The 15932-nt window shown below is 36.2% G+C and overlaps 1 protein-coding gene across 3 annotated transcripts in view; it reads right to left on the bottom strand.

The window, feature by feature from the left end:
• LOC126716807 (galactinol synthase 2-like) overlaps window positions 1-15932 on the bottom strand; it is a 72706-nt gene that overhangs the window by 36885 nt on the left and 19889 nt on the right. Inside the window, exons 1-4 of one of the 3 annotated variants that reach the window (XM_050417804.1) lie at window positions 6489-7015; window positions 5551-5871; window positions 5113-5247; window positions 4466-5007 (exon numbers count right to left, since the gene is read on the bottom strand). The exons of 1 other annotated variant lie outside the window; for it this stretch is intronic. In XM_050417804.1, coding sequence (XP_050273761.1) covers window positions 4777-5007; window positions 5113-5247; window positions 5551-5871; window positions 6489-6812 — 1011 coding nt within the window. In that variant the 5' untranslated portion in view covers window positions 6813-7015 and the 3' untranslated portion in view covers window positions 4466-4776. Of the gene's footprint in view, window positions 1-4465; window positions 5008-5112; window positions 5248-5550; window positions 5872-6488; window positions 7016-15932 lie in introns of those variants that run through there. One more of the 3 variants, XM_050417803.1, reaches the window with a different exon arrangement.

Raw genomic sequence — 15932 nt, 5'->3', positions numbered from 1 at the left:
GGCCCGACTAGTGGCCATTGGAAAAGGAAAGTGCGGGCTGGGCCGGATGAGGAAATGAAGGAGGTGCTAGGCCCAATTCAGAGGAAAAGGGAAGGGGAGTTAATCCTCAGTGAGATTGATCAGAACATGAGAGTCTCTAAACGAAGGAAGTGTGAGGGGTTGAGCAAGGAAGAAACAGGGGAAGAGTGCATCAAGGATGGCGGAGTGGCGGTGGCTGCAAGGCAGTACCACCGAGCCAAATGACGGCGCTAGCGTGGAACTGCCGGGGAATGGGATCAGCTCTGGCGGTTCGAGCTCTCACCGACGAGGTGAAGAAAGGTGATCCGGTTTTGGTTTTTCTAGCGGAGACCAAAGCTTCTCAGAGAAGGATTAAGGGGCTCCAACGCAAGCTGGGTCTAACACAGGGCATTACGGTGCCGTCCGATGGCCGGAGTGGGGGCTTGGCAATGCTGTGGAAAGAAGGAGCTGACATGAGGTTCAAAAGCTGCTCAAATTCGCACATCGACGTGGTGCTATGCAAGGGCAATGGAGCTTTGCCATGGCGAGCTACGGGATTTTACGGCCACCCCGATGCAGGTATGAGACCTATCTCATGGAATTTACTTGAATTATTAAATAGGCAGTGCAATATGCCTTGGGTTGTGTTTGGAGATTTTAATGAAATTCTGAATTCTGATGAAAAATTAGGATGGTTGGAGAGGGATGCTAGACAGATGGAATGTTTTAGAGAGTGTTTAAGTAATTGTGGTTTGTTTGATTTGGGTTTTGTGGGTCAGAGATTCACCTGGTGTAATGGGAGAATTGGAGATCAACGAACTCTGGTTAGGCTGTATAGAATGGTAGCTAATGAGGCTTGGTTGAATTTGTTTCCGGAGGCGAAAGTAGTTCACAGATCAATGGCGGCCTCTGATCATTGTTTGATGTCGTTATCGATTAGAATGAGAGAGACGAGGAAGGTAGCTAGGAAAAGATTTATGTTTGAAGAGATGTGGACTAGGGAAGAGGGCTGTAGAGAGGTGATTGAAAGGGCCTGGGACCCTTTGGATTGTAATCCGGAGCTGTCGGTTCAGAAACGCTTGAAATGCTGCCAGTTTCAGCTCCAGAATTGGAACCGTAGAGTGTTTGGAAATGTTAATAAATCTCTGAAGCAGAAGCAAAGTCGATTACAACACTTGGAAGAGCTGAATTTACTCCACGAGTCGGCGGAGGAAGTTCAAAAGTTGAAAATGGAAATTAATGAAGTTATGCTTAGGGAGGACATAATGTGGAATCAGAGGTCAAGGGCGCTGTGGATCAAATACGGTGACAGAGAAAGAATAGAATTGAAGGAATAAATGATTCAGAGGGTAGGTGGAGAGAGAACTATGCGGAAGTTGAAGAGGTTATCCTGAAGTACTTTAAGGAGATTTATAGTACGACTTTCCCCACTGAGTTTGGTGCGAGTCTGGGTGCAGTAGACAGGAGGGTGACGGAGGCCATGAATGACGACCTTTTAAAAGAATTTAAGGAAGAAGAAGTTTGGCAAGCTCTCATGCAAATGCATCCGACAAAATCTCCAGGACCGGACGGTATGTCTCCTATATTTTTCCAAAAGTATTGGGATGTGGTTGGGCCTCAAGTAGTTCAAAGTGTTATCCATACTCTTAGAACTGGTATTATGCCAAATGGAGTTAATGATACATACATTTGTTTGATCCCCAAAGTAAAATGCCCCCAAAAAATTACAGAATATCGCCCAATTAGTTTATGTAATGTGATATATAAACTTGTATCCAAAGTACTTGCTAATAGGTTGAAGAGGGTCCTCCCGGATGTTGTTGACGAAGCCCAAAGCGCTTTTGTTCCAGGAAGGCAAATCACAGATAATGTTCTAGTAGCGTTCGAAGTTATGCATTGCATTAATCAAAGGAGGAAGGGGAAAGAAGGGCTAATGGCAATTAAACTCGATATGAGCAAGGCGTACGATCGGGTAGAATGGGGGTATTTGGAGGCGATGATGCGAAGAATGGGTTTTCGGGAAAGATGGATATCCTTAATGATGATGTGTGTGACCACTGTTTCTTTCTCGGTGTTAATCAATGGGGAGCCTAAGGAAAGGATTGTCCCTACTAGAGGACTTAGGCAAGGAGATCCTATTTCTCCTTACCTATTTCTTTTATGTGCGGAAGGCCTCTCGGCCATGTTGCAAAGAAATGGGGGTGGGGAGGCCGTGAGTGGTATTCAAATATGTAGAAAGGCGCCAAGGATCTCTCATCTCCTTTTTGCGGATGATTGTATAGTCTTTTGTAAGGCGTCGTTGGAAGAGGGGTTAAAAGTCACCAAAATCCTTGAAGACTATGAAAGAGAGTCCGGGCAAAAGCTAAATAAGGAGAAGACTTCCCTCTTTTTTAGTAAGAACACGTCGGTGGGGGTTAAAGAAGTGGTAAAGGAGATGTTTGGGGCTAAGATAATTCACCAACACGAGAGGTACTTAGGGCTACCACCGTTGGTAGGAAAGGGCAAGAGGAAAGTTTTTAATCGTATAAAGGATCAAGTGGGGCGGAAAATAGCAAGCTGGAAGGGTAAGTTACTGTCCACTGCAAGCCGGGAAATTCTGATAAAGGCAGTGGCTCAAGCTACACCAACGTATACAATGAACTGTTTTATGCTACTCGACTCCCTTTGCAGCGAGCTAAACTCTCTGGTTCGTAACTTCTGGTGGGGCCAAAGGGATAAAGAAAAGAAGCTTGCTTGGATCGCTTGGGGGAAAATGTGCAAGCCAAAAGCTGATGGGGGGATGGGTTTCAAAGATTTGAAGGCCTTTAATCTGGCCTTGTTGGCAAAACAAGGGTGGCGGCTCTCCCAAAACCCGTGTTCCCTTGCTCATAGAGTTCTAAAAGCAAGGTACTTCCCAGGTAACAATTTCATGGAGGCACAGCTTGGCAATATGCCGTCATACACATGGAGGAGTTTGTTGGCAGCAGGAGAGGTTCTGGAGAGGGGAATGCGGTGGAGCATAGGAAATGGGCAAAAGGTGCGGATTTGGGCTGATAGATGGCTGCCAACCCCTCACTCTTTCAAGGTGATTAGTCCTAAACCACAAGTATTTGAAGGTGAAATGGTGGAGTCTCTAATTAATCAGTATGAGGGGGGGCTGGGACAAAAATCTGGTGAGTAGTGTCTTTATTCCCCACGAAGCGGAAACTATCTTAAGTATCCCGATAAGCCTCTCTCTACCTGAGGACGCTTTGACATGGGCTTGGACTCCAAATGGGAGGTTCACGGTAAGCAGTGCCTATAAGGTGGCTTGTAGCTGGTTGTGTGAAAGAAGAAGTAAAGAGGAAGCCTGTGAGGTGTCGGATCTAGGAAAGGGCAGAAAGTTTTGGAAGTTTCTTTGGTAGTTGCACTGCCCTAGTAAGATTAAGCAATTTATGTGGAGGGCGTGCAAGAACATTCTCCCTACGAACTACTGCCTAAAGCTTAGGAAAATTCCCATTGAGGATGCGTGTGAGGTATGTGGAATGGTGGAGTCATCTGGGCATGCTTTATGGGATTGTGAGGCGGTTGGGGCTGTGTGGAGGGAGTCAAATATGCCGCTGCCTAAACTCAGAAATTCACACCGTGACTTCATGGAGGTTGTGTGGAAGCTTTGGGAAGGGAGAAGGGAGATAAATTGGGAGTGTTTTGCTACTACGGCTTGGTGTGTTTGGAAGAATAGAAACTCCTTAAAATTTGAAGGGCGGGGCAAGGCAAGAAAGTTGATTGTCAAGGAGGCTGAGCTGCTGGTGGAGGAATTCAGATCAGGGAATATAAAAGAAAAGCTTCCTGTGGTGTCGAGAACTCAAGCATGGAGGCCGCCTAGGGAGGGGTGGTACAAAGCTAATATGGATGGGGCGGTGTTTAAGGAGACTAACAGTTGTGGTATTGGAGTTGTGATTAGAAATGACCAAGGCCAAATCATGGGAGCTATGAGTAAGAAGCTGAATCTCCCCTTAGGAGCTGTGGAAGTAGAAGCGAAAGCGTTTGAGGAAGGTTTACTGCTAGCAGGGAACCTTGGTTTGAAGCAAATAATTTTGGAAGGAGATGCTCAGATTGTTACCAATGCTCTGCTGGGTAAGTGCTTGCCGCCAACCTCAATTCAAATGCTTATTACTGGTGCTAGTCGCTGGAGGCAATGGGTTCAGGAGTGGAAAGCTAGCTACGTCCGTAGAACAGGAAATTGGGCTGCTCATGTAATGGCTGAGAATGCCAAACTTATTACTGATTGTGTAGTGTGGGTAGAAGATACCCCACCAATGATTCAATGCCAAGTGCATAGAGATGTACTCTTGATGAACCAGTGTTCAAATTAATGAAAGCTATTTGTGTTGACTATCAAAAAAGAGTCACAAATTGAAGATTGAACATTTGCTGACATACTTTTAAAAAAAGATGCCATAAAATAAAATAAACACTAACAAAAGAGGAGAGAGAGAGAATTAACAGCTTATATACACCAAAATATTTGTTCCTTTTAAATTGAAAATATAAACAAAGCCAAGCAAGACAAATCGTCCTGAAACTCCTGACATAATAATAGGAGTGTAAGTCTTCAACTTAAAACAGAAGACCATAACAAAGTGAGAACTGGAAACATATGTAATATGAAAGTCTTCAACCTTTTTAAGTATAAACAGCAGAGGAAAGTCTTTAACTTAAAACAGAAGACCATTCCAAACTGTACTAATAAAAACCAACCCTGTACCCATTACTCCTAATCCCACACAAGCTTCATTTCCATTGGACTTATAACAAGCACTAAGCAGCAGATGGGGCTTTAATATAGTGACCAACAGCCTCTGACACTGCTGTCAAGAATCCTTTCAAGCCATTTTTCTTAGCACCAGCTTCAGCCTCTACGGAAGCAGCTGTGTTCTTGTAGTCCAATGATTCATCATTGTATATGTCCCACCATCTCTTCACTAGCAACTTAATGTCTTCCCTGTCCATGTTCTCTTCCTCACCAGTGTACCTCCATGGCTTAGAACCCTATAAACCAATCAAAAATATATTTCATTAGTATTATATATCAAGGAAAAAAATTGAAATTTGTTAAAATTTGAGATGGTTACTATAAACAAAGTAGATACTCACGTTGGCACAGTAGTGAACGACTTTAACTTTGTCAAACTCAATGTTTTCAGGGTGACGCCATAACATGGCCAGCACAAGATTATAAACTGGGGAGATTGGCTTGTAAATATCCTTGAAAAACATATTCAAAAAGTCCTGAAATAATCACAAAATTTTTTGGTAAAGTACTATATATAAGTTACTAATATTCACCATAAAAATGAATAAAAGTCATAGATTTATGTGCTTCAAATGCCAATGAAGCACATCCACAACTTAATAGTCCAATGGCTAAAAGGTTGCTTGATATGAATCTAGCTATCAAATCAAGCCACATGACCCCAAAATGGGTCAAGTATGAACATGCAATTATGCAATTATGTGATGCATCATGCATTTATGTGAATTGCACGAGATATACATGGTAGTTTTTCAAACACAACTAGAACTAAGATTTACCTGCTCAGCAAAAGTTGTAGGGGTGGTAACTTGAAGGGTCTCAAGGAGTTCATGGTATGTGGATAGTTTAGGCTCATACACAAAGAAGCCAGCATTGAAGTATAGGGGAGGCTTGGGGCCAAGCTCAGCAGGCCAGTTAACCTTGTCAGGGCACTGCTGGCAATAGCCAATCTTGTGTTGTGGAGTTTTGCTCCAATTTTTCTCACAAAAGCAGTCCATGACAGCATAGAAGTGGTTGTCCGGTAAGTCAAAGAGGTGATCAATGTTTTCAAACACTTGAATGTCTCCATCAAGGTAAATCATCTTGCTGTACTCCACAAACTGCATAAAAAAAAAATTAGAAATTTGAGTACCATTTACAAAACTGTAGAAATCATTCAATTGGGTGCCACAAAATCCTTAATAAATCATTTAATTGAATCAAAAAGAGAGATTATAATTTATATTATAAAAAATTGAAGTATATATTCTACCAATTATGTACAAACGTTTAATAGGAATAGGATAGATTACAAAAATTTCTTAAAAGATAAAGAATAACCTTAGACTAGTTTAGGAAAATTTATAAAATATAAAGTCTTTGTTTACCGCAAAAAGAGAAGTTTGGTTCCATTTTAATTTTAAAGGAAAAGCAAGATTCAGGGGCGAGTGGAATTGTATTTTATTAATAAAAAAAAGCTTTTCCCTAAATATTAGGAAGAAAGATACACCATTTTTCATTAAAAGCAGTCAAACTAGGCGTTATTTGCAACCAAATAGACCAACTTTCAAAATGACCAAAACAACCTCACATGCAATTTTCTCATAACAAGTGTCAGAAGCCCACAAACACAATTTCAAAAGCAAATCCTTAATTTGTCACTCAGAGACAGTAGAAACTACGTGTGACACATGCAAGCAAAGAATGGTAAAATTAACAAACAATCAAACATACATACCTCCCAAATACGAAGCTTGGAGTAGTTGATCACATAGTAAGCCATGGCAAACTGAGTTTGATTCTCAGGTGGATAAACGGGCTCAATCTCCCTCACCATGCACCCTTGTGAAACCAAAATTTCACGATGGTCCTCAGGGACATCAGGCAATATTGCAACCACAAGAGGGTACTTAGTCTTGACCTTTCTCAAGCCCTTGGCTAAGCCAACCACACCTTTCACATAGTCACCGTTACCAGCCAAAAATGTGACATAGGCCTTGGTAGGCATGCTAACGGGTTCGGTGGTGACAGTGGTGGTGGTGGTGGTGATGTTAGGAGCCATTTGAAGTGGGTTTTTGGAGAAAATGTGAATTGAACAAAGGATGTGGACTTTGGGATTGGGTTTGAAAAGGATTTGGAGTGTTTGGCTATAGAGAAAAATGGTTTCTCTAGGAAAATTAGAAGAAGGGTGTAAGTTTAAGGTTTGAAAGAGAGTAGGAGAGGAAATTTATGTTTGCTCGAGAAGAAAAGTTTGTACTCTGAATGGTTTTTTTGTGATGGACTTGGAGTGTAGGGTGGGGGTGTTTATATAGAGCTTGGGGTGGATTTGTTTATGGTAAAATATTGGGATTAATGGTAATTAATAAAGAATTCCTGTCGGCATGGGAAAAAAATTAAGATAGATATGGCCCATATAGGTCCCATTGGCCCACTTTTGCCAACACAATTTAAACAGACTAGCACATGCCTCAAAACGACGACGTAGCTTAGAGTAATGGCTAATTTATTGGTAAAATATTCGGATCCTTACGTGTGGCATCGATCTGATCTGACGGTTATAAAGAGTCCTCATTGGGCGGTGCACGAAATGAGGGATAATAAAGTAGTAATTGATAGTAAATATATTTTAGTCAACTTTTCACGACATTTAAAACTCTAACTGATTTTTTTATAATTACAAAAAATAACATATTATGGTCTATTTCTTTGGTTGTTACATAAATTTCAGGATTTTTTGCACCCAATAATTAATGCGTATGGTGAAATCAGAGATTACATAGTATTTGTGACGAAAATGGTGGATAATCTATAGGATACTCACATTTCCAATTTTAGCTTGCAATACTACAAAATCAATACGGAGATTTTTAGTGTAAAATTGATTTATGATAAGATTTCATATTAAATGAGATCTTGACAAGGTTTGGATTGAATGTTCCAAACTCAATTACCATTAGCTTTGTAATTTGATACTATACTTAGTTCTCTCCAAGTTTTAGTTTAAGGGTATAATCAATCGGTTTTGGTCGGTGAGAATGGCAATTTTTCAATTGAATCGAAATTGTTGGTCTTGCCTTATTTAACACCGGCACTGACACCAAACCCTAGGGAAGGAACATCAACACCAAACAAACTACATTTTCGTTGGTTCGATTAGGTCAGCTTTCGGTTTCTTTTAATTTCTTATTAGCCAATCGGGTCAAAGAAAAAAGAAAAATTCAAATCATGTATTTTCACTTTTTCTACAAACAAACAACACAAAAATCAAACCAAATCGAACAAACAACTTACACTTTAACACAAAAGAACATACCCATGAGGGAGTTGATGAAGAATTTTAACCAAAAAGAGAATACGAGATTTGAAAAAGAGGTGGCAAAAAGCAAAAACGATGGAGGCATGGAGCGGCAGTGAGAAGCAACGTGAGTGTGTGACAGAGAGAAGAGAGAGGCATGGAACTTAGAGAAGAAAAGAAAGACTAAGTGGCGGCCAAAGTAACAAGTGAAGAGAGTATGGTTTTTTGTTTTAATTTAATGTATAAAACGACATAGGTTTGGTATGGTTCAAACCTGGGCAAAATATTGTCAGATGCTTGTGTACATAGTAATATTTAATACATATCGATCAGTTTCAGTTCAGATTTTTATTTTCTAAACCCAAAATCGAAACCGAAATTTTTGGTTTTAAGAAATTGAAAACGAAATCAAACATTACCGAAATTGAACTAAAATTTTGGACTCCGTTCGGGCTGTTTTGGTCGATTTTTTTTTTTTTTTTTTTTGGCTTCCGTTACTCGTTTTTTCTTCTATAATTTCAATCAAATTCTCTCCTTCTTATTAAGACCAAATAATCTCAAGTGACTTTCCTTATCTTTTCATCAATATGAGACACCCTCAATTTTAGGCAAATTTCCTCATTTGAATCTTATCTTTCTATTTAGTTTCACTTATATGTTTTAACATTCTCATCGACCTATGTCATATGTTTTATAATAATTATATTTTATTATCAGGCAAAGACACTAATTGATTTTTTGTGTATGCATTCTTTAAATCCATATTTTGTATTTGACAATAAGAGACTTTATCAGTTGAACTAACTAGAGTTCACATTTTAATAAATACTTTTTTATCTTCATTTTTAATGCATGGGACCCCATTCTAGTGTCTTTGTATTGCAAAGAGGCTGCATAAACTATTAAGTTTTTACCATCATCTAGTTCACAAATTGATTTTATGAAAATATACTAAGTATAATATTTGGCATCTATTGCATACACTCTACGTCTATATATAATCTATAATATATAATAATTCCCTTAAGAGATGGATCTATAATAATTCACTTATCACATTGTTATTACCAACTCTGTTATGAAAGAAAGCATTAGTCTCATCTTATGGTTGTTTCCTAATGAAGGGTTTTAGGATGGTTTTAGGATATTTGTGGTTCTCCTTAATCTCCTGATTCTCCTCCATCTATCCACAGAGGGTTTCCATATCTATCTCAATAGATATTTCTAAACCATGAGATATAATGTTCTCTGCAAGTCTTATTTGAAATCTTAGTGGAAGACTTGATTGGTTATTTTATCTTCTCTTTTCTTTTAAGAGTTTCGAGTTCATAAGTAGTGACAGTTGCCCTATAAAGACTTATTTTTACTATAACTCCGATTGATTCCCTTAACAAAGATATTGTCTTTGAGTCGCAAGCTCATTCTTCAACAAGCATGTGATCAGAGCCTTGGGCTCTTCCTACTACTTGGAGCTTACAATTTCATGTTTATTTTACTCCCATCACCCTTCCCTCATAGTGGTATTTTACTATCAATTAGTCAGGAGTTTTTAGCGTTACAACGTAGTCCTTAGGTACGTGTTAACAAAGATGGTTTAAGTATAGAAGTGAGTCATTTAGCATAAATAGTATTTGACCGGTTAGTCAAGTGCCCATTTGAAAACTTCATATCTGTTTGCTCTTGAAATTTCACTAATCTAGGATCACCCTCGTCAATTCATCTTTCACTTTCTCACTTGTTCTTATTTAAACATTAATTTATAACTATTTGGTAATATAATTCTAATAAACTAAATAAATACAATTTCAAAAGCCAAGTCACAATTTTACAATATATGGTCAACACTAGTGAACAAATTTTATGTATGTTTAATTTTCATTAGGAGTTTAGTTATAAAATATACATCTTAACCATTAATCAGAAGCAATGGAAACAATGAAAATTGTGAATGCTTAAGATCCTTTTGAAAACCAATCCAAATTAGTCATACTTTTATAATAAAAAAATTTATAGTTAATTTGTCTTTCCACTTGAACAAGTATTCTTGATTTCATCTATTCTGACTCATCTCCTATCGAATCAATCAGAGCCAGTAGTATTACATTATTTTATAGTTGTGAAATTTATCATAATAATTGGTTTTTCATTAAAATTCATGATAGTCATTAATACCAATTCTTAAAAATTAGATTACTAGTGTAATATATGGTAGTTTTAACTTCGCAGTGTGAAACTAAGACCTCATCTAAACAAACATGTAAATTCCCAAGATCCCAATTGTCTTCTACACATGGGTGTGACTCTATTGGATACCAAAAATAAATAAATAAATAAACTCACTGTTATGAGCTTCCTTAGATTTTCATCATTAACATAAAGTAAACAACCATAGTTGACCATGGCGGTATGGCCCCTACCATGTTAGCAACAGCTTCTAATTACTACATGCGAAACTCCCCCGAAGTCGAGGCACCTCGACCCATTCTTTCAAAACGTGGCACTCCCATTGATGACTATCGTTTCATTTTTTTTTTTTTTTTTTTTGAGAAGGGATGACTATTGTTTCATTGTTTTTCTTATAAAACATAATAATTTTCTAGTACTAAATACTGTGCCATAATTGTCTTATGTACCACATAATTGTTTTATGTAACAAATTGTAATTAACTGTTTAGTACTATCATATATATACACCCAAAATTTTTTCTTTATCAATTATAGTCTATCACGTTAAACAAAATTATTCTATAAGAGCATTGCCATTGGCTAATGCATCTGGCTTGTTACATGCATTTTGCATAGGACAAGGTTTCTAACTGTAAAATTTTATATCTAATAAAAATGTATAAGAGGAGTTTGAGTGGTTTCTCTCTAAATTAGTTTAGGGAAAAACTTTTTTTCCTTTAACATAAAAATAAAAACTCCCTCTGTATCAAATACAACAACCCTGTAGATAAAAGCAAGTGTTGCACTTGCTACAATTCCCTTTGCTTTTAAAGAATATTGTAGTGTTGTGTATCTCTTTGAAAACAGATATTTTATTTGATGCTCGGGTATATTAATTTCACAAATATATTGCTTCCTCCTCTCTCTCTCTGCTTCGCCCCACAAAAGAGCTTGCAGCTCCCACTTCCACAAAAATTTAGTAAATATTTTTCTTTATGTTGTTAGATTATAAACAATTATCATATAAAATTCTAGAATCGTGAATTATCATGATTTTACATTTACACAAAAATAACTATAAAACTTACCTTAATCCATTACTAAAATTTTCTTAAGATCAAGTCTTGAAATTAAAAACTCTTATAGGATTGGTTTCTCTCTCTTGATCCTATTTTCTCTTTCACTATTTAGTGTGTGATGGGAACTAAATGTCTCTTTTTTTTGGGCTAGGAGAGGATCAAATTCCTTATACATATAACCTCCACTTGCCCATCAAAGCTAGTGAGTTACTTAGGAAACCTACTTCTCCACTAACCAATATTTAAGGACATCTAACTTCTTATCAAATCATAACATACAAGAAGTTATCAAATGCTACATTATCAAATAGGACAATTTAGTTTTACATATACATATGTGAGTAATGTGATTGGTTAACTAGTTAAATCCCTCATTGGATACAAATGAAAAGAGTCAGTGGTTAATATAATATAGTTAAACCTCATATGCAATTACATATTAGGCTTAAAACTTTAGGTCAAGTAGTTTCTCTACAAATTATATTAACAACTCAAAGAGTTTTTCCAAAAGTGTTTCTCACACTTCCCTATCTTGACCCTCTCTTCCCTTATGTTTTGGGGATGGGTTTGAATTTGGCCACGGTGGTTGTGATGGTTGATGGTTGTTGTAGGGTTAGGTGGGTTTTCAATACAGATTTTGGGCAAGTTATTTTATAATATTTTAAAATAATTTATTAAAAAATAAAGGTTGAGATTTAGAATGGTAAAAGTAATTATATAAAATAATGAAAGTAGGTTTTGATAGTGCAAATATTTTTATGCACAAGCAAGTAAGAATGCTCTAAAACAAAGTAGTGGGTCCATGGGACCTTCCTTCTTGAAAGTAGAAAATAAATAGTCATGTGGCATAACTAGAAGTAATGTCAAAAAAATAGTGTAAGTGGGTTAATGGGACCTTACTTCTTCAAAGTAGAAAATAAACAATCACCACCGCATACCCTTGGTGCGATGGTCACTTCACAAGTATAAATGCTTGTGAGGTGTGGGGGTCAAGGGTTAGGGTTCAAGTCTCCAAGAGAGAGTTTCACACATACATACACTTATATTAGGCTAGAGTATAATTCTATCTTATATAAAAATAAATAAATAAATAATAATAATAATAAACAGTCATGTGGCATAACCATAGGCGTCTGTTAGACTTGGAATTCTTTTTCCTAGTGGGGGCTACGTTTCACCATATTATTTACTATTTAGAGAACTTTAATCTTGCCACTTGGCAAAAAGGGTACTCTTTTTCTAGTTTTGTTAGTTGGACTGAAACGGTAAAACCGACCATTTTCACTTTGGATAATGTTTTAGACTTTGTACTAAAATGTTAAGATAATGTTTAGATATTTGGACTAAAACCGATCCTAAGGTGCATTGAAACGGTTGCAATTTGACAAGGTTGGACATTTGCAGACATAAAAAATTAACAAAGTTTCCATAAAAAATAAAAATTGACACACACAAAGAGAAAGAGACAGAGAGACAGAGAGAGAATTAACAACTTATAGTCTTATATACACCAAAATATTTGTTCTTATAAATTGAAAATATGAACAAAGAAAACAAAGCAAAAGCAAGACCAATGGTCCTGAAACTCCTGACATAATAATAGGAGTGTAAGTGTTCGACTTAAAATAGAAGACCATAACAAATTAAAAACTGGTAACATATGTAATAGGAAAGTCTTCAACTTAAAACAGAAGACCATTCCAAACCATACAAATGAAAACCAATCCTATACCCATTACTTATAGTCCTACACAAGCTTCATTTCCATTGAACTTAAAACAAATATGGGACACCCTTAATTTTATCAAGACCAAATAATCACAAGTGACTTTCCTTATCTTTTCATCAATATGGGACACCCTTAATTTTAGGCAAATTTCCTCATTTGAATCTTATCTTTCTATTTAGTTTCACTTATATGTTTTAACATTCTTATTAACCTATTACACCTATTCCATGATAATTTTATTTTATTATCAGGCAAAGACACCAATTGATTTTTTGTGTATGTAGTCTTTAAACCCATATTTTGCATTTGACAATAAGAGACTTTATCGGTTGAACTAACTAGAATCCACATTTTAATAAATACTTTGTTATCTTCATTTTCAATGCATGGGACCCCATTCAAGTGTCTTTGTATTGCTAAGAGGCTACATAAACTATTAGGCTTTTACCATCATCTAGTTCACAAATTGATTTTATGAAAATATACTAAGTATAATATTTGGTATCTATTGCATTAAATCTACTTCTATATATAATCTATAATGGACAAAACTTAGGTGCAATATCTTATGTGCGATTTATTAGATTCCCCCTTTTAAGATTCAGCCATGTGGTTACTTAATTAAAAAATACATTTTCATCCCATGAGAAAAAATCCATATAGCGGAATCTTAAAAGAGTTACAAAATACATTTTCATCTCATGAGAAAAAATCCACATAGCGGAATCTTAAAAGAGGAACTGAAGAAACAGCACCAAAGTACTGTAACTAAGTCTTGCCCATCTATAATTTATAATAATTCCCTTAAGAGATGGATCTATAATAATTCACTTTTCACATCGTTATTACCAGCTCTGTTATGAAAAAAAACATCAGTCTTATATTATAGTTGTTTCCTAATGAAGGATTTTAAGATGGTTTTAGGATATTTGGGGTTCTCCTCTATCTCCTCCACCCATCCACGGGGGGTTTCCGTATCTATCTCCACAGATATTTCTAAACCATGAAACATAATATTCTCTGCAAGTGTTATTTGAAATCTTAGTGGAAGACTTGATTGGTTATCTTATCTTCGCTTTTTCTTTTAACAGTTTCAAGTCCATAAGTAGTGACAATTTCCCTATGAAGACTTATTTTTACTATAACTCCAATCGGTTCCTTTAACAAAGGCACTACCTTTGAGTTGCAAGCTCATTCTTCAACAAGCATGCAATCAAAGCCTTGGGCTCTTCCTACTACTTGGAGCTTCAATTTCATGTTTATTTTACTCTCATCACCCTTCCCTCGCAGTGCTACTTTACTATCAATCAGTCAGGAGTATTTAGCCTTACAAGGTAGTCCTTAGGTTTATGTTAACGAAGACGGTTCAAGTAGAGAAGTAAGTCATTCAACATAAATAGTATTTGACTGGCTAGTCAAGTGCCCATTTGAATATTTCATATTTATTTGCTCTTGAAATTTCACTAATCTAGGATCACCATCGTCAATTCATCTTTCACTTTCTCACTTGTTTTTTTTTTAAACATTCATCTTTCACTTTCTCACTTTTTTTTTTTTTAACATTAATTTATAACTATTTGGTAATATAATTCTAATAAACTAAATAATATAATTTCAGAAGTCAAGTCACAATTTTCCAATGTATGGTCAACACTAGTGAACAAATTTTATGTATGTGAAAGCTTAAGATTCTTTTGAAAACCAATCCAAATTAGTCATTACTTTAAAAAAAAAATTTATAATATGTCTTTTCATTCAAACAAGTATTCTTGATTTCACCTATCCTGACGCATCTCTTATCAAATCAATTAGAGCTAATAGTATTACATTGTTTTATAATTCGGGAATTTATCATAATAATTGGGTTTTCACCAAAATTCATGATAGTCATTCATTCCCAATTCTTAAAAATTAGATTACTAGTATAATATATGGTAGTTTTGATTCCGTAGTGTGAAACTAAGACCTCATCTAAAGGAAATCTTAAAATTACCAAAAAAAGAAAGAAAAAGAAAAGAAAAGAAAGAACCTCATCTAAACAAACTTGTAAATTCCCAAGATCCTAATTGTCTTCTACGCGTGGATGTGACTAGGGGTGTCAATTCGGGTTAGTGTGTCGGGTTCGTGTCGTGTTGAGGTAGGGGTATTCGACTAAATGGCTCAACCCTAACCCGACCCATTTAATAATCGTGTCATGATCCTTCAACCCTAACCCGACCTGTTAATAAGGCGGGTTGACCTGACCCAACCCATTTGACACACTAAATAAAAGAGTCGTGTTGGGTTGACACAAATGTAACACAACCCATTTCAACCTGCATAATATTAAATATAACATCCATCTAGAAATAATTTTTTTTACATCCCAAAAAACAGTACATATACTTTAAGTCTTCAACCCACATTCAAAATAATATAGTTCAACAAAAATATAACATTCATCTAGAAAGAAGTTCTTTACACTCCAAAAGAAGTGCATACACTTCAACCCAAATTCAAAATAACAAAGTTTAACAACAATAAAATAACATAGTTCAACAAAAATATAATATCCTTGGAACTCGCCAAAGGCAAAGTTCTATGCCCAAAAAAAAAAAGTATTAGTAGTTTTAGGGTCTGTAAAGTTTCAATTTCCAATTATATCCCTTGTAAATTGTTGTAATTACTCACTTTTCTTTTCAAATTTAAAATATATGTTGGATATAAAAGGTATTTGACAAATCTAAAATAAAATAAATATTTATTTGTTATACGAGTTACATGGGTTGTGTTAAGTGGGTCATTTTGGGTTGACACAATTAAATTGGTGTGTCAAACGTGTCTATTGCGGGTTACGTGGGTTGACCCGCTTATGACACGTTTCTTATCGTGTCGCTTTCGGGTTGACCCATTTATGACCCAAACCCATTAAGG

Source organism: Quercus robur, chromosome 3, assembly GCF_932294415.1.
Source record: "Quercus robur chromosome 3, dhQueRobu3.1, whole genome shotgun sequence".
Lineage (NCBI taxonomy): Eukaryota > Viridiplantae > Streptophyta > Magnoliopsida > Fagales > Fagaceae > Quercus > Quercus robur.
This window is presented reverse-complemented; position numbering and strand designations above follow the sequence as displayed.